Genomic DNA, 25,347 nt, shown 5'->3' on the forward strand with positions numbered 1-25,347 from the left:
TTTCTCTCCCGCTCTGCTGTACACAAAGAAAATTCCAACGGGAGGGGCTAACCTACTCAAGGGAAAACTCCAGGCCCCAGAGAACCCCTCGCGAACACACACTGTGCACGACACAAAAGAATTCCGACGGGAGGGGTGAACGTGCTCCAAGCTAAGACTGCAACTCCCAGCAGCCTGTCATGAAACATGAAACCGCACACTGAGCAAGCAAACCTAGGCAGACAGCCGAAAGTAAAAGCTAAAGGAACAGAGAACTACGGAAGCAAACGGCGATTCACAAGGACCTGCCTCCAAAAAGTTGGGGACCTTGCACGAGCGAAATCTAGAAAGCTGACTGTTCTTAGAAGCAAGCGAGGGAGAGCAGAGAAAGCACAAACTAAGATACAGAAAAATCTACACATATAGAAAAATCTACTCTCATACATACAAAATGACAACAATAACAATGGGGACCCTCTTATAAGAAAGGGACCGAGGGCCTTACCTGCTCCAACATCTCGGACAAGGCCAACAAAAGAATTAGGGTTCCAGAACCCTGTCATGGACCCTTTAAATCAGCAGGCTTCAGAACCTGTCACGACCCTGCTTGCACTACTCCAGAGTGCAGCTGACCGACGCCAGTCACGCCCGGAGCGACTGGCAACTGTCGACAGCTTTAGGCAGCCGCCGCACACCCAATTCTTGAAACCAACTACCCACAGAGGCTTGCGCTGGACCTCCCGGGTTTTGGCACCAGATGTTTTAAACCCCTGGCTATGAAGACCAATAAAGACCAGCCTTAAAAGTCAAAACAGCGAGAAGTTTATTTATAAAGACTACGGCACCCAGAACTTTTTCCAAGGTTATGGAGGTGGTGACAGCAGAGTTGAGAAAGTATGGAATTCTGATACACCTGTACTTGGACGACTGGCTGATTCGGGCCAAGACTCTGGAAGAGAGCCTCCTAGTGTCATGCATGTTACTATTCTGGCAGTGGACCCTTGGTCCGAGGTAGAATTAGCGCTACCTAGGAGAGGAAACCCTCTTAGGTCCCTACCGTTGGAAGGCGAGGCCTGATAATGTAGACGTGGAATGAAGACTTCACCCTGGAAGCTCGCGATTCCCCCAGGAGGAGCCCGTAGGAACCCGGCCACTGGGACTTAGGAGACTCCCTGAAGACCGAAGAAGATCTGGATGCAGGCGCCTCCTGCAGGTCGTGTAATCCAGATAGCTGGCGCCTCCAGCAGGTCGAAGTCAATTCAAGTGTTGATATCTGGAGAATAGTCTGAAGCCGGTCTGAGGGTCTAAGCCAGAAGAGTGGTCAGAAGCCGGTCCAGGGGTCAAAGCCAGAGGAATGGTCGGAAGCCAGCCCAGGGGTCAGAAGCCGGTCCAGGGGTCAAAGCCAGAAGAATCCGTCCAACGAGAGGAGAATCAGGAACAAGTACCAAGAAGAACAGGAACCAGACGAGCAGGCAGCAGACCAAGAACTTGAGGCACAGGAACTCACAGGACCAACAGCCAAGAAACCAAGGCAAGGTCTGAGGAGCAGACCTTGCCTTAAATACTGGAAACCAGGCAGAGTCCCAGGAAGAGGCAGTGACCATAGCCTGTGATGGTCCCTTTAAATTACCCCAGCAGCCACGCGCGCGGTTCTAGGAGGCCCGGCGGGGGCGGAGTCAGCAGGAAGGAAGAGATGGCCATTTTGGAAGCGGCCACAGCTGCGAAGAAATCATCAGAGGCAGCTGCCGGCTCCCGCGGACGTCCCAAGAGGAGCCCGATGCCGCGAATGAGTGTCCGGCCCCGGTCACGGACCGCGGCAGCTGGCGGCCATAACAGTGCAAAGTGATCTCCTTGTTCCAGGAGCTTGGTTGGGTGGTGAACCTGGTCAAGAGCAGTCTTCAGCCTTCTCAGTCCTTAGAATATCTTGGTGTTCAGTTCAACATGAAGCAGAATAGAGTTTTTTCCTCCGGAGGATTATATTCAGACGTTATTGGTACAGGTGCGTCTGTTATTGAACGCAATACGCCCGACAGTGTGATCCTGTCTACAGGTGCTCAGATTGATGGCAGCAACTCTGGAAGGGGTGGCCATGGGCGAGGGTGCATGTACGTCTTCAGCGCTCTCTGCTGTCTCGTTGGAGCCCACAGTCGATGGAGGTCTGTGCTCAACTACAGTGGTGGTTACAAGTGAATCACCTAAGAAAGGGAGTTTCTCTAAAATCATCGGACTGGCTAGTACTCACAATAGATGCGAGCCTGCAGGGTTGGGGAGCTCACTGTCAGGAACAGACAGCACAAGGACACTGTAGTGCAGAAGTGAATGTACTATTACTTTGTTTGGGCAAAATGTAGTCAAAATATGGAGCGGGCTACGTGCTGCCTCCAGAGTTGGATTGCACAATGTAGCATCAGACTTTGCAACTGGCACCTAGCATGATATAATTGATGACACCTAGTGTGTAAGAAAAATGGGTGGTGGTTCTGTATTTGGACCCAGTTACAGTGCAATAGTAAATGATTGGCTGTAGACTCTAAACTAGGTCTGTGATAGGACCAATTATGTGACACTACGAATAATGATGTTATATAAGAATGCTTGTCATCAGGGAATGCAGCATTGATTGGTTACATGTCCTGTTAATGAAAACTATTAGATATGAGCCCCAGGGGCTAAGGGGCAGATCAGATGAATAGAGCAACTGTGCCATAGCCATGTAGAATTTTATCTTTAATAAAGATAATGAAAGCTGAAGTGCTGCATATTATTTTTTCTCTGTGAAATGGAAACTAAAAGTTGCTTGTTGGAGATGTTTAAACAGTCAGATCCTCCAGCAGCTGTGATTAGGCTGGGAGGTTTTTTTTTCTTGTTTGAATGGTATATTCAACAAATCTCTCTAGAACATCAATCGAATGGAAGCCTGGGCAGTCCAATTGACATGCTTGCAGTTTGGCGACAGATTACAAGGTTGAGCGGTACAGATAATGTCAGACAATGCATCACTAGTGGCCCACAGTAATCAGCAGGGAGGAACCAAGAGCCAGCAGGTGTTGCAGGAAATAGACCAACTGATGGAATGTGCGGAAGTGCATTTTCAGGAGATTTCAGCCTTGCACATTGTAGGAAAAGACAATGTAAGAACAGACTTTCTCAACAGGCAGAGTCTGGCCACAGGAGAATGGGTATTGTCAGACGAGGCAAGTCAGCTAATCGTGGATCGCTGGGGCCTTCTGTTTCTGGACCTGCTGGTGACTTCTCGCAGTGCAAAGGTTCCTCGATTCTTTAGTCGCAGGAGAGATCCAAGGTCATTGGATATTGATGCTCTTGTGCAGGAATGGCCAGAGGACAAGCTGCTTTATGCTTTTCCCCTGTGGCCCATGTTGGGCAGAATGGTGCGGAGGGTCGAGAGTCACAGAAGGATGGTGCTTCTGGTGGCTCCAGTTTGGACCAGGAGACAATGGTATGCGGATCTGTGAAGGCTCCTGGTAGACTCCCCCCTCCGGTTTCGCGTGCACAGGAATCTGTTGTGCAGGGGTATGTTCTTCATGTAGATCCGACTCCATTTTGTCATACGTTATGGCCCTTGAGAGGGCTCGCTTGCTGAACCATGAATATTCTACTGCGGTGATTGCTATCTTGCTGCGAGCGAGAAAGTTCTCCCCTTCTTAGCCTATGTGCAGGTTTGGTGAGTGTTTGAGTCTTGTGTTTTTCCTCAAGTGGTAAGATTCCACTCATTTTGGAATTTTTGCAGGATGGCTTGAATAAAGGGTTGGCCCTTAATTCCTTAAAGGTACAGGTAGCGGCTCTTTCCTGTTTCAGGGGTCAGGTGAACGTCTCTTGTCAGCCCGTTTGTTGAAAGGAGTGAAACATCTTTGTCCTCCCTTGCAGTTACCGGTGCCCTTGTGGAGTCTTAATCTGGTTTTAGCTTTCTTAGTGGGCCCTCTGTTTTGACCATTGCGTAACCTTTCCATGCGGTTACTGTCCTTGAAAACAGTGTTCCTTGTGATTTGTTTTGTGCGTAGAGTATACAAGCTGCAGGCCTTGTCTTGCTGGAAGCCATTCCTTTGAGTGACTCCAGGGGTGATATAGCTGCATACTGTTCCTTCGTTTTTGCCAAACCTGGTCTTCGATTTTCACTTGAATCATTCCTTTTCCTTGCCATCTCTGGATAGGGAGAGAGATGTGGAAGAATATCTCCTGTTGCGACCCTTGGATGTTAAGAGACATATCATGAGGTATCTGTAGGTTTCTAGACCTCTCAGGAAGATCGCCTGCTTGTCTTCCATGGTGGAAGTAAGCAGGGTGAGCTGGCTTCCCTGGCTACAGTAGCTCGCTGGATTAAGGAGGTTGTCACGGCCGCGTATGTAGATGCTGAACAGCCATTGCCTAGTCAGCTTAGGGCTCATTCTACTAGGGCTCAGGCAGTGTCGTGGGCGGAAGTTAGATTGTTTGCTCTCATCGACATTTGCTGAGCTCATTGTGGTCCTCCTTTCCAGGTGTTAACATCTGGATGTGCAGGCCCAGGAGGATGTAGCCTTTGTACGTGCGGTTTTGACTGGACTGCGGGCAGCCTCCCGCCCTATTCCGGAGTAGCTTGGGTACATCCCACTGGTTCTGGATTTATCTGTCTGGACCCTAAGAATTGAGAAATTACCGGTTCATTTCCTTTTCTTTAGGACAGACAGATGAATCTAGCTTCCCGCTTTTGGCTGGCGAATGATTGTGCTATGGTTCTCCTACATGGCAACGTGTTCCAGAGCTTACAGGTAAGTGTTATTCCAGTCCCTAGACTAGTTTTAATACATTCTGTGTCTGAGCTCAGTGTTTCCTGTTGGCTGAGTACTGGAATGATTATCTATTATTAATCAAGTTTTTGCTAGTATGTCTTCAGTTGGCTTTTACAGAGAATACTGGCGGGCTGATGTCACTGCAGGGGTATATATACTGTGATGTCAGCTTTGCTCCATCTCCATCTGCTGGTAGAGGTGCATAACCCACTGGTTCTGGATTCATCTGTCTGTCCTAAAGAAAAGGAAATGATCAGGTAAGTAGTAATTTCTTAGTTGTTACCTATAGATCTCAGTTGAATCCACTGAAACATATCATCAAGATTCTACAATACATCCTCTCACAGGCCTTGGGTGGTAAGCCTATCCTGGCCTACCGACATCCTGGCAATCTGAAACAGATACCACCAGCAACCACCAGCAACCACAAATGGCTCCGACTCAGAAACCAGACCTTGCCAGAAACCCAAATACCAACTCTGTCCACATATTAACCCAGACAGCATTTTCACAGGACCCTACAACATCCAGGTATCATTCACCTGCTCTTCTTCTAATGTGAGGACAAGCAGGATGCTAGTCCTCACATATGGGTGACGTCACTGACTGAGCCCTATTGCGGGAAAACTTTCTGTCAAAGTTTCTAGAAACTTCTGACTGGCCCTGTGAGGCCACTGAGCATGCCCAGCATGCCATGATATTCTCTACCACAGAGGTCTCTCTTCAGTCTTCGTTTTTCCACGCTGCTGTAAGCATCGCGGAGCAAGGAGCCTTGTGAGTTTTCCTCACATTATTGTCTGACTGAAAAAGTCAATTGTTTCTTTAGAAATTTTCTCCCATAAGGGATCTCTCTCAGATTTCCACCTGTCGGTGAGTAATCACAGTCTCGTTTTTACTTTTAGTAAAAACTTTTCTCATTTTCTTTTCCCCCTTTTTCATCGACGGCTGTCGACAGAAAATGGCTTCGGGTTTTAAAAAATGTCCAGTTTGTAATAGGACAATGTCTATAACAGATCCACACCTTGAGTGTGTTCTCTGTTTGGGAGATAAACACGATGTCTCATCCTTTCCTCAATGTGCAGAGATGACTCCTAAAGGAAGAAAACTTAGGAGAAGATGGAACATCTCTTTCACCTTCAGCTTCTTCCTTCTTCCTTCTCCTTCAACATCAACAAAATCGTTTCCAGTAGGGGTGTCAAAGCGAATTTTGTTAAAAAAACGTCGTCTGGAGGGATCGGGAGATCACCCATCAACATCGACGGCATCGACAAGGTCTGTAGTCGAACATCGACCAAAACATCGCCACCAACATCGACATGCACCGACTCCGGCGACGCCCCTCTCTCCGGAGGAACCGACCGCTAAACGGCCAAAACCTCAGGAAACTCAGCTATCCTTGGCGCCGGGGCCTATACTTCCATCAATCGAACCTCCACAGGGATCTGCGAAGGTAATATCGACGCCTACACCGCCACCGCGTTCAGCTGCTCTGGCTATACCAGCTGTTTCGCAGGAATTGTCAGAATTTATCAGACAAGCGGTGCTCCAGGCCCTTAAAGAACAGACACCTACTCCGGCGACTTCGCCAATGCCAGTGCTGACACCAATGCCGGTTCTTGAATCGATGCCGGTACCTTTGCTGATGCCGGTGATTCCACCGAGACCGGTGACCATACCGATGCCGACCACCCCGTCGATACCGATACCAACGCTTCCATCGATGCTGGTACCTATGTCGATTCCAACTAAGGTGACGACGCGACCACCGAAGGCGCCAACGCCATCTTCGATTCCGGCACCGTCACCATCGATGCCAATCTCACCTGGGGACCCAGGACGTCCAGAATTGGCACTTTCCCAATTTTTAATGAAGAAATTTGAGGAGGTGGTAGGTACTCTTCCTTCCAAACCCCAGAAAGAATACCCTGAGGAGTCACCCATTGATGATCCACTACCAGGACCTTCAGGGATTCCTCGACCGCCTAGAACAGAGCTTTCCAAACTGTGTGTCGGGACATGTTAGTGTGTTGCCTGCAGTGTGCAGGTGTGTCGCACAAGCCTGGTCAACTCTGACGCGAGTTTGGGCTTTTTTTTTCTAGAGATTCACTTTTTTTTTTTTTCAGTTTATGGGTTGCTTATTATTGGGCGATTTTTGCTGTCAATCGCGTTTTTTGGGGGACTTGGTGGGTGGAACGAGCCTAGCTGCCCTTGCATTGGCTGCTGCTGCTGCTGCTGAGGCCTGGCCATGAGGAGTACTGTCTGCAAGCAACAGTGTTTGGTGATCCTGGAAGGTTTTATGCACCAAGGCAGGCTTGAACCCTGAAGGGAGTGAAGCATTTAACTGGCAACAATCAAAAAGAAGAGGTACATGAGTATGGGGGCCAGACATGTGCTGGGGGGGAGAGAAATGAGTGTGTGGGGGGACAGACATGTGCTGGGGGGGGGAGATATGAGTGTGTGGGGGACAGGCGTACTGGGGGAGAGAGAAATGAGTGTGGGGGACAGACGTGCTGGGGGGAGAGAAATGAGTGTGTGGGGGACAGACATGTGCTGGGGGGGGGGGGGGAAATATGAGTGTGTGGGGCCAGACATGTACTGGGGGGGGGGGGAGATATGAGTGTGTGGGGGACAGACGTGCTGGAGGGGAGAGAGATGAGTGTGGGGGGCCAGACATGTGCTTGTGAGGGAGAGAGATGAGTGTGTGGGGGACAGACAATTTGTTTTATTATTGTTACTTATAAATTATAACAATAACATGAACCTTGGAATATTATATATTTTTAATATAAATGAAAGGTTTTCATGAGATAGGTTGTGTCGTGAAACATTTTATTTATGTATATATTTAAGGAAACATACATAAATTGTCGAAATATGTTTCGTTCGTTTAACTTTTAACCTCTGGTTTGCTAGTAGACTGAATTACTGTGTCGTGAAATTATGTTTGTCTAAAAAGTGTGTCACCAACATGAAAAGTTTGGAAAGCTCTGGCCTAGAACTTCCACAATTTCTCCGCCTGAGCAAGATCCATATGATACTTGGAGTGATACACACTCACATACCTCATCTGAAGCTTTCGTGTCGGATCCTTCCCCACCGAATCCAAGGAAGAAATCTCCACCAGAAGATTTCTCATTCACAACCTTTATCTAGGAAATGGCTGACACTATACGTTCACCTTGGTTTCAGAGCATGATGTACGACAGCAAACATTGGAGGTTCTGCAATTTGTAGACCATCCAAAGCAAGTAGTAGCTATACCAATCCATGATGTTCTGCTAGAATTACAACATCGGATTTGGGAATATCCATGCTCAGTGCCAGCTGTTAACAAAAGAATGGACACTACATATTTGGTGCAGTCTGCTCCTGGCTACCAAAATTCGCAGCTTCCTCACCAGTCAGTAGTGGTAGAGTCTGCGCAAAAGAAGTCCAAGAGGATTAGACCACATTCCTCAAATCCCCCAGGTAAAGATCACAGATTTTTAGATTCCCTGGGACGGAAAGTCTACCAAGGGGCCATGTTAAATTCTAGGATATCTTTGTATCAATTATACATGACCCAGTACCAAAGAAAATTGTGGAAGCAAATGCAGGACTTTATTCCATCACTTCCATCACAATATCAGGAAGCAGCCCAAGTGATCATCCACAAAGGGCTAGAGGCAGGCAAACACGAGGTCCGTGCGGCCTATGATGGTTTCGAGACAGCTTCCAGAGTGGCTGCATTGAGTATAAGTGCCAGACGTTGTGCATGGCTTAAAGCCTCGGACCTCAGGCCTGAAGTCCAGGACAAGTTAGTAGACCTCCCATGTCTTGAAGCTAACCTCTTCGGGTCCAAAATACAAGATGCAGTTGCTCAATTAAAAGAGCATACAGAGACCCTGACACAGCTTTCATCGATCCCGCAGGATCCACCTATGCAGCCAACTCGTAGGCCTCAAAGAAAGGATCCCAGAAGACCCTTCTATAGACAGAGGCGATATTACCCCCTACATCTAGGAGCAGGTCTTCTAGGCCACAACAAAGACCTCAGCCCAGACAACCTAGGGCAACTAGGCCTCAACCTCCGCCACAGATGGGACCAGTTGCTGGCTTTTGAGGCCATTCCCAGAGAACACAGCCTTCTCTCCAATCCTCATCCACAGCTTCCGGTAGGAGGTCGGGTATCCTCCTTTTACAACCATTGGGTTCAAATAACAGACCAATGGGTGCTTACAATAATATCTCAAGGTTACCAACTCAATTCCCTCTCAATTCCAACAGATTCCCCTCCGAGACCCCTTTCTCTCAGCGAAAATCACATAATCCAATTGCAAGTAGAATTATCCACCCTTCTGAGAGCCAGGGCTGAAGAGCCGGTGCCCCGGACTCAGCAGGGCAAAGGATTCTATTCCCATTATTTCCTCATTCCAAAGAAAACCGGAGGCCTATGTCCCATCCTAGACCTCAGAAATCTCAACAAATTTCTGAAAAAAGAAAAATTCAGGATGGTGTCTCTAGGCACCATGCTTCCACTTCTTCAAGCAAGTATCGGCGCTTCATGGTGGGTCATCAACATTTCCAATACAGAATACTACCATTCGGACTTGCCTCTGCTCCCAGAGTATTCACCAAATGTCTGGCAGTAATAGCAGCACACTTGCACAAGGAAAGTGTCCATGTCTTTCCCTATTTAGACAACTGGCTCATCAGAAGTCAATCTCAACAGGGAGCTCTGGCTTCTCTCAGTCGAACAATTACTCTATTTCATTCCATGGGCTTTCTCATCAAATATAAAAAGTCCCATCTCATTCCGTCTCACCTGCTTCAATTTATTGGAGCAGAATTGAACACCATCCTCTCAAAGGCCTTTCTACCCGGGGATCAGGCGGAGACACTTTCCCTATTGGTGAACTCGATTCACTCAAAGAAACAAGCAACAGCTCATCAGTTTCTAACCTTACTAGGCCACATGGCCTCCACAGTTCATGTCACTCCTATGGCACGGCTTGCCATGAGAGTAACCCAGTGGACATTAAGATCACAATGGATCCAAGCCATTCAACCACTGTATTCTCCAGTTCAAGTAACCTACCAGCTACGTTCATCCCTACTTTGGTGGGCGAAGACAATTTGCGCAAGGGCCTACCCTTCCAACAACTAGTCCCACAGATAACGTTAACTACAGATGCATCCACCTTGGGTTGGGGAACTCACATAAACAATCTCCAAACCCAAGGTATTTGGACAAAACTCAAAGCAACATTTCAAATCAATTTCCTGGAACTTCGAGCTATACGTTATGTGCTGCATGCATTCAAGGACTGCCTTTCACACAAGACTGTTCTCATCCAAACGGACAATACAGTAGCCATGTGGTACATCAACAAACAGGGAGGTACGGGCTCGTATCTCCTTTGTCAAGAAGCTGCACAGAGTTGGGACTGGGCCCTGACACACTCGATGTTCCTCCGGGCCACTTATCTGGCAGGCATTCACAATGTAGTGGCAGATCGATTCATTCGTCAGTTCCAACCACATGAGTGGTCCCTGGATCCCTCAGTAGCGACCAGGATATTTCAGTGTTGGGGACAACCAACAATAGACCTCTTTGCGTCACACCTGAATCACAAAGTGGGACAAATTCTGTTCTCTACACAAACAGAAAAACCAGCCAGCCAAGGACGCATTTGCTCGCCCTTGGAACTCAGGCCTTCTATACGCGTATCCTCTGATACCGCTCATAACCAAAACTCTAGTGAAGCTACAACAGGAAAAGGGGTCCATGATACTAATAGCCCCATATTGGCCTCGACAAGTATGGTTTCCCACACTTTTAGACCTCTCGATCAGGGATCCCATTCGCCTGGGTGTAGCTCCCACTCTCCTAACTCAGGATCAGGGTCGGTTGCGCCATCCCAACCTTCAATCCCGATCCCTGACAACATGGATGTTGAAAGCCTAATTTTACAACCACTCAATCTTTCAACCAATGTATCTCAAGTGCTTATAGCTTCACGTAAACCTTCCACACGGAAGAACTATTCTTCAAAATGGAAAAGATTTACTTTGTGGTGCAGTCAAAAAAGTATTGACCCTTTCTCCTGCCCCACAATTTCTCTACTAGACTACTTATGTCATCTTTCAGACTGGTCTCCAGACCTCATCTGTCAGAGTGCATCTAAGTGCAATTTCAGCTTACCATAACAAGATGGGAGATGCACCAATATCCATACAACCTCTTGTCAGCAGGTTTATGAGAGGTTAAACTCAACTTAAACCACCAATTCGGCTGCCAGTCACAAAATGGGACCTGAATCTGGTCTTTATGAGACTCATGCATTCTCTTTTTGAACCCATGAATTCCTGTGATCTTAAATTTCTCACATGGAAGACTATGTTCCTCATAGCCATTACATCGGCTAGAAGGGTTAGTGAGTTACAAGCACTTGTCACGTACTCACCATATACCAAATTCCTACATGACAGAGTGGTTCTCCGTACACATCCAAAATTTCTTCCCAAGGTAGTTACGGAATTCCACTTGAACCAATCCATAGTTTTACCCACATTCTTTCCAAGGCCTCATTCTCACCAAGGAAAACAGGCCTTACATACCTTGGACTGTAAACGTGCACTAGCATTTTACTTAAACAGCACTGCAATCCACAGGAAATCCAATCAACTCTTTATGTCTTATGATCCAAACAAACCGGGGAAAGCAGTAGGTAAACATACTCTGTCCAATTGGTTAGCAGATTGCATACAGTTTTGCTATGAAAAAGCGGGCCTTCCTCTCCAAGGGCGAGTAAAGGCGCATTCAGTAAGAACGATGTCAACCTCAGTAGCACACTATTGTTCAGTGCCAATCCTTGACATATGTAAAGCAGCAACATAGCGTTCTCTTCACGCCTTTGCAGCTCATTACTGTTTGGATAAACAGGGATGACAAGATTCAGCCTATTGACAATCTGTCTTAAAGAACTTGTTTCCAGTTTGATCCCAACTCCTTCTACATACAACCTGCTGTGATCTTCGGCTGCCTCATTTTCACCAACAATACTTCAGTGTTACTTCACTACAAAATTTTTGTCTTCTTACAAAAATTTTGTCTTCTTACAAAATTTTTGTCTTCTTACAAAAATTTTGTCTTCTTACAAAATTTTGTCTTCTTACAAAATTTTGGTCTTCTTCTGCCGTCATTTCTATGTTTCTATGTTTCTATAAATGACTCAGCCTCTAGCTAGCTAATGACCCATATGTGAGGACTAGCATCCTGCTTGTCCTGGGATAAAGCAAAATTGCTTACCTTGTAATAGGTGTTATCCCAGGACAGCAGGATGTAGTCCTCACGAAACCCACCCGCCACCCCGCGGCGTTGGGTATCATATATTTTATTATTTTATTTTTGCTAGCGCTTATTGCTACATACGAGTCTGAAGAGAGACCCCTGTGGCAGAGAATATCATGGCATGCTCAGTGGCTTCACAGGGCCAGTCAAAAGTTTCTAGAAACTTTGACAGAAAGTTTTCCCGCAATAGGGCTCTGTCAGTGACGTCACCCATTTTTGAGGACTACATCCTGCTGTCCTGGGATAACACCTATTACAAGGTAAGCAATTTTGCTATATCCGCCATCACCTGCCAGCAATGTCCCCCTGCTATCTACATAGGACAAACAGGTCAATCCCTAAGGAAAAGAATAAATGGACATAAATCTGACATTAGAAAAGAGAACATTCAGAAACGAGTAGGTGAATATGTCAACCTTCCAGGACATTCTCTGTCTGACCTTAAAGTTGCTGTACTCCTAAAACGGAACTTAAAAGGAACACTCCAGTGTGAAACTGCTGAATTGGAACTCATCAAAAAACTTAACACCATCACCCTAGGTCTGTCTGAACAGAGACAATGGCTTCATGGCACACTACAACTATCTATGAACTTACTGTTCTCAGAGAATTCTGTATTTTTACACTTACCTTAGTTGTTAGTAGTCTGGATTATAATGCTATTATCCCTTTATTTCCACATCCTGCTTGTCTATTCAATGCCTTTTCTTTTTTCTGTATCTCTCCACATCCCCATATATTTTACCCTCCTCTGTACTTCATCAGATGCATGAAGTGAAGTGGATTCTGTCCTTGAAAACTCATGCCTCAATGAATTTGTTAATCTATAAGGTGCCACCCACCTTGTGTCATTTTTGCTACACCAGGCAAACACGGCTATCCCTCTGAATGTATGCTCTGTGTTCAATTTACAAGAAATCTCATGACTTATAAGAATTCCAGCCTCATTAATATATATGTGATAAAATTATAATACTATACTATTAAGTTTCATGTTCTATTAATGTCAACCAATTAGGAAAATGTTATGCATATAAACTAGCTCATTGGTGGGTAAATTGGATTTAATCTATTATGTAAACAGTGCTCTCTGAGATTGCTTTTGAATTGCCTTGCTGGTAATCTTGCACTCTCCTCAAGTATTCCATACATGATATTTATTTAGATATTTCTTAAGATGCTGATATGAAGTGTTTATTTTGGTTAAACTACAACAATAGGAGTGAGGGGTCCCCTTATAATGATGACAGGGTGGGAAGTGTCATACTGATCAAGTAAAGCCCTCTAGGCATTTCCAAAAGACATCACCAGCTTGTGTGATTATCCTGCTGTTCAGTGAGTACCCTTTACATATAATTATACAGATATAATTATAATTAGGGACCTTTGTTTTCAGAGTTAATTTTTTTCCTAGGAATTTATCAGTGTTTATTACAGGAAGAACAAAAAGCTGTAACACATCTTCAGTATGAGGTACATCTTGCAAGACATTAAGCTAGGATTTGCATCATTAACATAATGGTCATAATGTCAGCACTGAAAAAAATCAGCAGAACCACAGCAAATCAGTAGGGTTATTGCAGAATGCTAACAATTGTAAATTTCTGGTATTTGTCAGACTTCTTTAGACTGAATTAGAAAAAATTATTTTCTTACGCTAAAGATTTTCTAGAGACTATGCATAATAGCTAAATATTTGCCACAGATAGTCTTAATATATGCCAGTATTTTTTTTAACAGATCCCTAGTTATTTCACTGATGTCGAGAGGAGGTCTGTAATGGATTCTGCTCAGATTGCAGGATTAAATTGTCTGAAACTGATAAATGAAACTACAGCAGGTAAATGCCTTTTTTTTAAATATAACAAATTAATCTCATTAATTAGATTTGTTTAGCCCTCCAAATTAAAAAAATATATTTATTTTATTTATTTTTATTTAAAAACTTTTCTATACAGTCGTTTAGTGATGCACCATCACAACGGTTTACATTTAGGCACAAAATAGGTTTGGTTTGCTTTCTAAGTTATATATAACCTTCAGGTTGCTTTTGTTTGCTGTCTTGATTTATGGGTTATATGCTTTGTTTGCTGGTTAGATTTCCTTTTCATTTACCAGTATATTAGTTTTTAGAACAATAATAAGGCATCGGCTATTTTGTAAATCTTTGTCTCTATGTATATCTTGGTGTTTTACTCCAAATTTAAATATTTTCAAAGGAGTCACACTGAGGGATTTTGTGACCTGTTGCATACTGCTTCTAAAAGATTTCTAGTTTTAGAGTTTCAAAATTCAGAACTCTGCTGATTAGCTAATATTTTCCCTTGATGGCAACCATTAGTTTTTCTTTAACAGAAATAGAGATGTCGGCAAATGAGGACTACATGGTCTACTCTTTCACACCTGACTGTTCTTTGACCACATAACCTCCTTTTTCTTTGGTCTCTGACCCACTCTTGTCCACATACTAAGTTTTTTCTGTCTTTTTCAAGCATGTGTGAATTCTGTCACTGTTTTGATTTCTGCCAGCTCTGGAAGTTCAGTTCAGTTGTCTTATCACCTTCTTGATGAAAAATCATTTTCTTATATTACATTTGAGTCTCTCTCCCTCCATTTTCATAGAATGGAAGTTAGAGGGAGGAATTTTTTCATTTAATGGAAAACACTACTTTGAGATATCTTATTGAATGTTTAATTTGTGATACCTTATTTGAATGTTTGCCGTCTCTCCCTTTTCCATCCTGTGTTCTAGAGTGTACATATTTAGCTCCATAAGCCCCTTCATGTAAAGTTTATAGTCTAGGCCAAGTGTAGGCAACTTTGGTCCTAGAGTGCCCTAAACAGGTCTGGTTTTCAGGATATCCACAATGAATATGCATATTTGCTTGTGCTATCTCCATTGTATGCTAATTTATCTCATTTATATTGATTGTAGATGTCCTGAAAACTAGACCAGTTTGTGGCAGTCCAGGTCTAGTTTCCTGCTAGTGGTCTAGGCTCTGCACCATTTTGAATTGTCTTTACTTTATCAGTGTCCTTTTGTAGCTATGTTCTCCAGAATTGGATAATATTCTAGGTGGAGTCTTTACAGAGGTCTTTACAGAGGTAATTTCGCTTCCCTTCTCCGCCAAGCATACTATTAAATTTTCCAACTTTGTCATACTTATTGGCTACTTTCAGGTCATCAGAGATTACTCCAATATTTCTTTCCATTTTAGTGACTGCCTGTTCATCCTCTCCCAAATGGTATGTGGCATTTGAATTTCTGCTCCCCGGAACATTATTTTATGTGTTTTTTTTGGATTAAAGTACAACTTTCAAACTCTTAACCATGCTCCCAATTTTTTAGACTCATCTTTCATTGTATCTGTCTCCAATGACATGTCTATTCAATTGCTTTTATTTCACCTACAAACAAGCAAATCTTCCTGGCTAGCCACTGCACAGTTCCACCTATAAAGATGTTTAAGCAGCCGCAATGTAGCATTGATTCTTGTGGCACTTGTTGGCCTCCTTTCCTTCAACAGAGTGGATCCCATTGCCCATTACTCTTGTTGCTTAACCAGCTTACCACCCAGTTTATAATATTTGCTGCAACTCATAGCCTGGCTAGCTTGCTCACCAATTTTTGTGTGGAACAATGTTTACTTTGGTCACCTCATCAAATAATCCATTCAGGCTTGTTTGGCAAAGTCATTTCCTTGTGAAATTTTATTGGCAAGGATCTTCTAATTTACTTATTTTTGAGCTTTTGTACTCTTCTTTACTTCAGTGATATTTTTATTACTTTGTGCGTTGCTGATGTCAGACTGCGGTGTGTAAATTTGTTTATCCCAGGACATATGGGTGACGTCACTGATGGAGCCCTATTGCGGGAAAACTTTCTGTCAAAGTTTCTAGAAACTTTTGACTGGCCCTGTGAGGCCACTGAGCATGCCCAGCATGCCATGATATTCTCTGTCACAGGGATCTCACTCTAGTCTTCGTTTTTCCGTGCTGCTGTAAGCATCGCGGAGATAGGAGCCCTCTGAGTTTTTATACTCAATTCTGACTGAAAAAGTCATTTCTTTCAAAAAAATTATCTCCCATACGGGATCTCACTCTCACTTATCTCACTGGACGGTGAGATATTCATAGCATTTTTCATTGAAAAACGCTGATTTTTTTCTCTCACAAAATCTTTCATTTTCATCGACACCTACAACTCATTCCTTCACCTTCGACATCGACAAAATCCTCCCCAGCGGGGAATACAAAGAAAATCCTCCTGAAAAAACGTCGACTGGAAGGATGCGGGGATCAGGCATCGCCAACACCGTCGACGTCATCGGTAAAATCGGTAACCGAGGTAAGGCCTAAACACAAGCATCGACATCGTCATGCCCCGACACCACCGTTAGTTCCCTCCCTGGAGGAACCGAGCGGGAAACGGCCAAAACATAAAGATACACCGCCGTCATCTAGGCCTCCCTCTGTACAGCCTGCACAGCCATCGCAGGAGATGTTGTCTCCTCCTCCACCTGCGCCAACCGTTCCACCTGTACCACAGGACTTGACTACACTCATTAAAGAAGCAGTAATGTAAGCCCTAAAAGAGCAGCTTCCGGCGACCATGCCGATGCCGGCGATACCGCCGATTCCGGTGACGTCTCCTATGCGGGTAACGTCACCGATGCTGGTAGCCTTACCGATGTCGATGGCAGTATCAATACCGGCGACATCGCCAATGCCGGGATTACTCCCGATACCGGAGAAAACCCCGATGCCAGTGACATTGATGCCACTGATGACCGCGCCGTCGATTCCAATCTCGATGCATCCTCTCTTTTCAGAGACTAGGTTGATGACGATGACTTCATCGATTCCTATACCAATGCCCAACTTCATCCTTGCACCAACACAAGGAAAAAATGGGAAAGCATCGATGACCACGAAAAAACCATCGAAGACACCACTTTCTTCGATGCCAATGTTTCCAATAATGGTGCCACCCCTTCCTGGGGCTCCAGCATCCACAGAGGCAGCACTGCATAACATCCTGCAGAAAAGATACCAGGAATTATTGGATTCTTTGCCATCTAATCCAAGGGAAGAGGACTCTTCTCCTGAAGAGCCTTTACCAGGACCTTTGGGCCTTCCTCCCCCACATAAAGCCTCAGCACCACCGCAGAAAACTCCAGAATATGATACATGACACTGCTTCAGACACTTCATCAGAAGCTTTATGTCTGACCCATCACCACCACATCCCAGAAAACAATTTCCTCCAGAAGATCTCACTTCACCACATTTGTGCAGGAGATGGCGGACTCCATCCCCTTTAAATCGGAAACAGAGCAGGATACTAGACAACAGACCTTGGAGGTACTACAGTTCGTTGACCCTCCAAAACAAGTGGTGGCAATTCCAATTCATGATGTTCTCTTACAGCTACAACATCATCTCTGGGAACATCCCTGCTCTGTTCCTGCACTTAATAAAAGAATGAATAGTACTTATTTAGTACAATCCACTCCTGGATACCAAAAGTCACAACTTCCCCACCAATCAGTGGTTGTGGAATCAGTGCAGAAAAGGTCAAAAAGAACAAGAGTTCATTCATCAAACCCCCCAGGTAAAGACCATAGGTTTCTGGATTCCCTGGGTCGTAAGGTGTTTCAAGGCGCAATGTTGAACTCTAGGATCTCATCCTATCACCTCTACATGACCCAATACCAAAGAAACTTATGGAAACAAATTGAAGAATTTGTTCCATCTCTTCCCACTCAATACCAGGAGGCTGCACAGGCCATTATCAACAAAAGTCTAGAGGCCGGAAAACATGAAGTCCGAGCTGCCTACGGTGGCTTTGAGACGGCTTCAAGGGTGGCTGCATCAGGCATCAGCGCCAGAAGATGGGCATGGCTCAAGGCCTCAGACCTTAGACCAGAGGTCCAGGAGAGGTTAGTGGATCTCCCCTGCCTGGGAGACAACCTATTCGGATCTAAGGTGCAGGATGCTGTGTCTCAATTAAAAGAGCACACAGAAACACTGAGACAGATATCCTCCCTCCCACAGGATCCCCTCGTACATGCTGGCCGTAGGCCTCCACGGAAGGACACAAGACGGCCTTTCTACCGGCAAAGGAGATATTACCCGCCTGCATCTAGACCCAGGCCTTCTAGAACCCAGCAAAGACTGCAACCACGGCAACTGAGAGCAGCTTGGCTCCAACCTGCTCCACAAACAGGACCTGCTGTTGGTTTTTGAAATCCCATCCAGAGAACTCAGCCTTTTCTCAAATCCTTGGCCAGAACTTCCAGTAGGAGGTCGGATATCCAAATTTTACAACAATTGGATACCAATAACATCAGACCACTGGGTTCTGTCCATAATATCTCGAGGATATCAACTAAATTTCCTCTCAATTCCCACAGATTTTCCTCCGACTCATTCTCATCTCAATGAAAATCACATGCTTCAACTACAAATAGAATTATCCACCCTTCTGAAAGCCAGGGCTGTGGAACCAGTGCCCCGTCCTCAGAGGGGCAGAGGATTCTTTTTTTTTCAATTCTTTATTTATCATTTTCCATTACAAAAATTCATCATTTTTGCAAATTCGAAAAAACTGAGATAAACATTCACAATTTAAACCATAGAAACTGCCTTTTTTTAGGCCAATTGCTTAACATATATTTCTCATAATCCAAAAATCAATAATTTCTATATTGGACCCCACGCAATTCAAGGAGAGTATATTAAAAAAGAAAATTCAGAGAAGAGAAACATGGTACGCTGACTATCAACATTTTTACTTCATGCATTAATGGGCGTAGATGTAGCTGGCTTCTTCGAATCTATAAAGGTCTTTAATTGTTCAGAGGAAAAAAAGATAAATATTTCTCCACCCCTTTTTAGGATGCACTTACAAGGAAATTTAAGCATAAAAGAAAAACCTAAATCAATAACCTCTTGACGAAGAGCTAAAAACCCCCTTCGTCTAGTTTGTGTACTTGCGGCCAAATCAGGGTAGATTTTAATATTGGCATTCATAAATGATGTAGGAAATTTTCTAAAATATTTTCGCATTACACCTTGTAAATCAGATAAAGAAATGAAAGAAACCAGGAGAGTTGCTCTTTCTAATATTTCAATAGTGGAGTTCTCAATTATTTCGGTGAGATTCTCTTGCCAATTTTGACCAGCGCTTGTTGCAGCTGGTCTAAGGAGAAAATAGCACTTGTTAATCAATGGTAATTCTTCTTGCGTATATTCCAAAACTTCCACCAAAAACTTTTTCAAAGTGGTAAACGGGGTTTCCCCAATTACTCTAGGAAAATTCAACATCCGCAAGTTCAATTGCCTGGTTTCGTTCTCCAATATTTCAATTCTTTTTGCAAGAATTTCTCTATCTCTAACCGTGGCCACTTTGAAATCTAATGTCCCAGATTCTTTCTCTTCTAATGCAACAACTTTAGCTGATAAAGAATTTATTTGATTCTGCATTTGAGAATTTAAGTTTGTATTCTGCAATATTGAATGCTCCATTTTAACATTAAGAGCATTTAAAGCATTAGTCATTCCAGCCATCATGTCCCATAATACTGCAAGAGTGACAACTTGAGGCTTTTCAGGGACTACTAGGGGCACAAAATCAGGAGTTCCCCCACTAGAACTTGGCAGCGAACCTCCAGTGGAATCAGCCCTTAATGTGCCCGGTTCCAGCCCAGTACCTGCTGTTCCTTCGCTAATCCGAGTGCCGGACTCCCCCTTTCCAGTTTTTCCTGCTTCTCCTGAAGCCACGGGCATTGCTGTTCCGTCTGCACACAGTCCAAGAGCCGTGCACCCAGTTAGCGGTCCGTGCTGCAACACTTCCCCAGTCCTCTGTGTCGGAGCTTGCCTAAGATCAGGGCTCAAGGATAACTCCTCCGCAGGCACAAACGAAGCTCCCTCTTCGTTTGGCACATCGGGATCCTCATTCCTTGGTTCTTTTGTTGAAGTGTTGAGAAATTTTGTAATTTCCAGTTGTACTGCAGGTGAAGGTAAGGAAACAGCAGGGAAAACTCGTATTTTCCCTTTTCTTTTAGGAGGCATTGTTTAAAGAAGAAAAAATCACTGCAGAGCTAGAAACACACAGCTTCTCCCAACGTTCAGCGTGCCACCATCTTGGAGTCCCGGGGCAGAGGATTCTATTCCCGTTATTTCCTCATTCCAAAAAAAACTGGAGGCCTTCGTCCCATACTAGACCTCAGAAATCTCAACAAATTTCTAAAGAAAGAAAAATTCAGGATGGTCCCTTTAGGCACCATGTTTCCACGTCTTCAATTAGGAGATTGGCTTTGTTCTCTGGATCTACAAGACGGTTACACTCACATTCCCATCTTCCCTCCTCATCGCAAGTATCTGCGCTTCATGGTGGGTCATCAACATTTCCAATACAGAGTACTGCCATTCGGACTTGCCTCTGCTCCCAGAGTCTTTACCAAATGTCTGGCAGTAATAGCAGCACACTTGCACAAGGAAAGTGTCCATGTCTTTCCATATCTAGACAACTGGCTCATCAGAAGTCAATCTCAACAAGGAGCAATAGCTTCCCTCAACAGAACAATTGCTCTACTTCATACCATGGGCTTTCTCATCAATTATCAAAAGTCCCATCTCACACCGTCACACCTGCTTCAATTCATAGGAGCAGAATTGAACACCATGCTCTCAAAGGCCTTTCTACCCGAAGATCGAGCAGAAACGCTTTCCTTATTGGCAGAATCAATCTACTTAAAGAAACAAGCAACAGCTCATCAGTTACTCACCTTACTAGGCCACATGGCCTCCACAGTTCACGTCACTCCTACGGCAAGGCTAGCCATGAGAGTTACCCAATGGCCTCTAAGATCACAGTGGATCCAAGCCATCCAACCACTGCATTCTCTAATTCAAGTAACCCACCAGTTACGTTCCTCCCTTCTTTGGTGAGTGAACAGGGGCAACCTGTGCAAGGGCCTACCTTTCCAACAACCAGCCCCACAGATAAAGTTGACTACAGATGCATCCACCTTGGGTTGGGGAGCTCACATAGACAATCTCGAAACCCAAGGTACCTGGACAAAACTCGAAGCAACATTTCAAATCAATTTCCTGGAACTTCGAGCTATACGTTATGTGCTGTATGCATTCAAGGACTGCCTTTCACACAAAACTGTTCTCATACAAACGGACAACACAGTTGCCATGTGGTACATCAACAAACAAGGATGTACGGGCTCGTATCTCCTTTGTCAAGAAGCTGCATAGATTTGGGGCTGGGCCCTGAACCACTCAATGTTCCTCCGGGCCACTTATCTGGCAGGCATTCACAATGTAGTGGCGGATCAACTCAGTCGTCAATTTCAACCACACGAATGGTCCCTGGATCCCTTAGTAGCGACTAGGATATTTCAACGTTGGGGGTAACCAACAATAGACTTCTTTGCATCACATCTGAATCACAAAGTGGACAAATTCTGTTCTCTACACAAACAGAAGAACCAGCCAGCCAAGGACGCCTTTGCTCGCCCTTGGAACTCAGGCCTTCTATACGCGTATCCTCTGATACCGCTCATAACCAAAACTCTAGTGAAGCTACAACAGGACAAGGGGTCCATGATACTCATAGCCCCATATTGGCCTCGACAAGTATGGTTTCCCACACTTTTAGACCTCTCGATCAGGGATCCCATTCGCCTGTGTGTATCTCCCATTCTCCTAACTCAGGATCAGGGTCGGTTGCGCCATCCCAACCTTCAATCCCTATCCCTGACAGCATGGATGTTGAAAGCTTAATCTTACAACCACTCAAACTTTCCACCAATGTATCTCAAGTGCTTATAGCTTCACGCAAACCTTCAACACGAAAGAACTATTCTTCGAAATGGAAAAAGTTTACTTTGTGGTGCAGACAAAAGAGTATAGATCCTTTCTCCTGCCCTACAACTTCTCTACTAGACTACTTATACCATCTTTCAGACTCTGGTCTCCAGACTTCATCTGTAAGAGTCCATTTAAGTGCAATCTCAGCTTATCATAACAAGTTAGGAGATGCACCTATATCTACACATCCTCTTGTCAGTAGGTTTATGAGAGGTTTAACTCAACTTAAACCACCAAGTCGGCCACCAATCACAGAATGGGACCTAAATCTGGTCTTAACAAGGCTCATGCATAATTCTTTCGAACCCATAGATTCCTGTGATCTAAAATTTCTCACATGGAAGACTATCTTCCTCATAGCCATTACATCAGCTAGAAGGGTTAGTGAGTTACAGGCACTTGTCACGTACTCACCCTATACAAAGTTCCTACATGACAGAGTGGTTCTCCGTACACATCCAAAATTCCTCTCCAAGGTAGTTACGGAATTCCACTTGAAGCAATCCATAGTTTTACCAACATTCTTTCCAAGGCCTCATTCTCATCAAGGAGAAAGAGCCTTACACACCTTGGACTGTAAACGTGCACTCACTTTTTACTTAGACCGTACTGCAGTCCATAGTAAATCTACTCAACTGTTTGTTTCTTATGTTATCCCAGGACAAGCAGGATTCTAGTCCTCACATATGGGTGACATCGGTAATGGAGCCCTATGTACGGAAAAACTTCTCTAAAAGTTTCCATGAAACTTTTGACTGGCACCAGAGTGCCTACTGAGCATGCCCAGCATGCCATGATATTCCCTGCCACAGGGGTCTCCCTTCAGTCTTCTTTTTTCCGCGAAGCACTTAGCATCGCGGTATAATTGGAGTCCTGAGGTGAATTCACCACCTTAAAAAAGTTTATCTTTTTCGGAAAAAAATTAATCCCACCGCAAGGGTTTCCCTTCGATAACACCGCGGTAACTTTTTTTCCCTTCAGTTTCCGGCCGGTACCGAGATTTTTTGGTCATCGCCGTCGACGGCTGTCCGGCAACATGGCCTCCGGGTTCAAAAAATGCCCGAACTGTGCGCGTAATATGTCGATAACCGACCCGCACTTGGAATGTGTTCTTTGCCTAGGCAAAGATCACAACATAAAATCGTGTAATTTATGTGCGGAGATGACCTCAAAAGGCCGTCGTCTCCGAGCTGAGAAAATGGAGCAATTGTTTAATATACAATTGCTTCCGAAGGCATCGACTTCCGTTCAGTCATCGCCATCAGGATCCGTTCGTCAGGTCCTACTGAAGAAAAGTCGTCCGGAGGCTGGAGACGCTTCCACGCCTTCCCCGTCAATATCATCGAAGGCATCCACTTCTGGGAGTGAAAAACATCGACACCGGCATCGACGACGCCAAGCACCGATGACCGAAGACCCATCGACAGGTACGGCCTCACCCGCAAAAATACCTTCGAGGCCTACTGATCCAGGGCGATCCCCACCGATATCGGGTGGGGATCTGAGGGGGTATCGGCATCGCCATCACCGCCTCCTTCCATAGCTGCTCTGGTATCACCAGCTATGAGAGTGGAACTTGACTCATACATACGTCAAGCGGTGCACCAGGCTCTGCGCGATGCGATTCCGCCACAGCCACCGACACTTCCATCGATGCTGATTCTGATGCCGGGAGAACCATCACCCTTGAAGCCGCCGGCACCTATGATGCCACGGGAACCGCTCCCGATGCCTACCCCGGTACCCTCACCGGTGCCACCGATGACTACACCGATGCCAGTGGAGGATGTCTCGATGCCGCTCTACGCCATCAAGCCGCCGTGCCTGACCTTCTCTTCATCCATGGCGGATTGCAACTTGAGCAGGCGATCGTCAAGGGCTGCGGATACCCACGAAGAAATCAGAAGCAGTGCGTCTTCAGACACCGACGCCAGCTGCGTCGGCCGGTCGGCCCCAGACGCCATCTTGGGCTTGGGGCTGCGGCGCTCCATGATGATTCTCGGCTGGCGCGGGTGCATACCACGCTTCCCGGCCCCAAAAATCCCTGGGAATGGCGCGATCCGGCACACCAGAGATCAGCAATGCCGGCTGAGGTAAAAAAGAAAGGTATGGGCCAAGTTTCGCGGCGATGGTAGGAGATACGGGGAGTGGGGATCACGGAGCTCGCGATCAGGCTTCCGCTTCGGGTGACGTCATCCCCGGAAGTCCCACAGTGTTTATAAGGTGCATGAATGCAGCTTTTCCATGGAGTAGAGTTTGATCCCTAAGTTGAATCTGATGTTTACTTCTCCCGATGGGCTAAAAATTCCAAGAGAGCTAAGAAAGGAGTGGAATTGGAGGAAAATGAGGATTTCTATTTCAGGTTGGAGAACTCCTAGGGTATTCCAGGATCCTGGTAGTGATGAGCTGGAAGAGGGAGAATTCCTTTTGGAAGGAGAGGCTAGCTCTTTGTAGTGGGTGGAAAGATGGGAGTTTTTGTCTTGTAGTCTGGATCACACAAACACACTAAGAAAATAATGTCACCTGACTAGGGTTTACATGGAAATGTGAAAAGCTATATTCTTCAAGGACAAGCAGGATGTTAGTCCTCACATATGGATGACATCATCGGATGGAGCCCAGCATGGAAAGCTTTTTTCAAAGTTTCTAGAAACTTTGACAGGTACACTGAGCATGCCCAGCATGCTGCTAACCACCTGTCCACGTGGGGTCCCTCTTCAGTCTCTTCCGTGGAGCTATCACCTTGCAGTTTCAGAGCTTGCACTGCTTTTGGCCTTTTGGCTAGTTTAAGTGCTTCTTTTCTTTCCATGCATCACGTAGGGTCCATTGCCCTTTCTGGGCTCCCTTCGGTAAGTGCTTCGTGCTTTTGTGGTCAATCCCCGTCGGCTTACTCCCCCGGTATCCATTGGTCATTGACCGCGCACCGTGCTCTTTTTTCCATGGCATCGACTGGCTTTTGCCGGTGCCCCCACTGCCCCTGGATCATGTCTATCACAGATCCCCATGAGGTCTGTGTCCTTTCCCTGGGGGCTTCCCATGATGTCCGCGTCTGCGATCTCTGTGCCCACCTTGATAAAATGGAAAAACTTTTCGGGTCCAAGCATTCGGAGCCATTCTCGGCGTCAGGGACTTCCACTCCTCTTGGAAAGGAACCCCCGGCTTCTACTCTGTTGGGTTCTCCTCACCCCATGGTGTCTGGTTCCGAGCTTGGGCAGGGAACTGTTTGTTGTCTCTGTTATCCCGTTCCCAGTCAGGTCCTTGACATCGCCATCATTATTGGGTAAGGACCACGGTGATCATCGAGAAAGATATAAAAAGCATCGGCATTCATCCTCTTCTTCCTTCAAAGCAGGCTGTGAGAAG

The 25,347-nt window shown here is 45.3% G+C and overlaps 1 protein-coding gene across 1 annotated transcript in view; it reads left to right on the top strand.

Annotated features, from left to right (window-relative positions):
* HSPA4L (heat shock protein family A (Hsp70) member 4 like) overlaps window positions 1-25,347 on the top strand; it is a 626,705-nt gene that overhangs the window by 179,087 nt on the left and 422,271 nt on the right. The window contains exon 5 of the mRNA XM_029590014.1: window positions 13,837-13,936. Coding sequence (XP_029445874.1) covers window positions 13,837-13,936 — 100 coding nt within the window. The remainder of the gene's footprint in view (window positions 1-13,836; window positions 13,937-25,347) is intronic.

The sequence above is a fragment of the Rhinatrema bivittatum genome, chromosome 1, assembly GCF_901001135.1.
Source record: "Rhinatrema bivittatum chromosome 1, aRhiBiv1.1, whole genome shotgun sequence".
In the NCBI taxonomy this organism is placed as follows: domain Eukaryota; kingdom Metazoa; phylum Chordata; class Amphibia; order Gymnophiona; family Rhinatrematidae; genus Rhinatrema; species Rhinatrema bivittatum.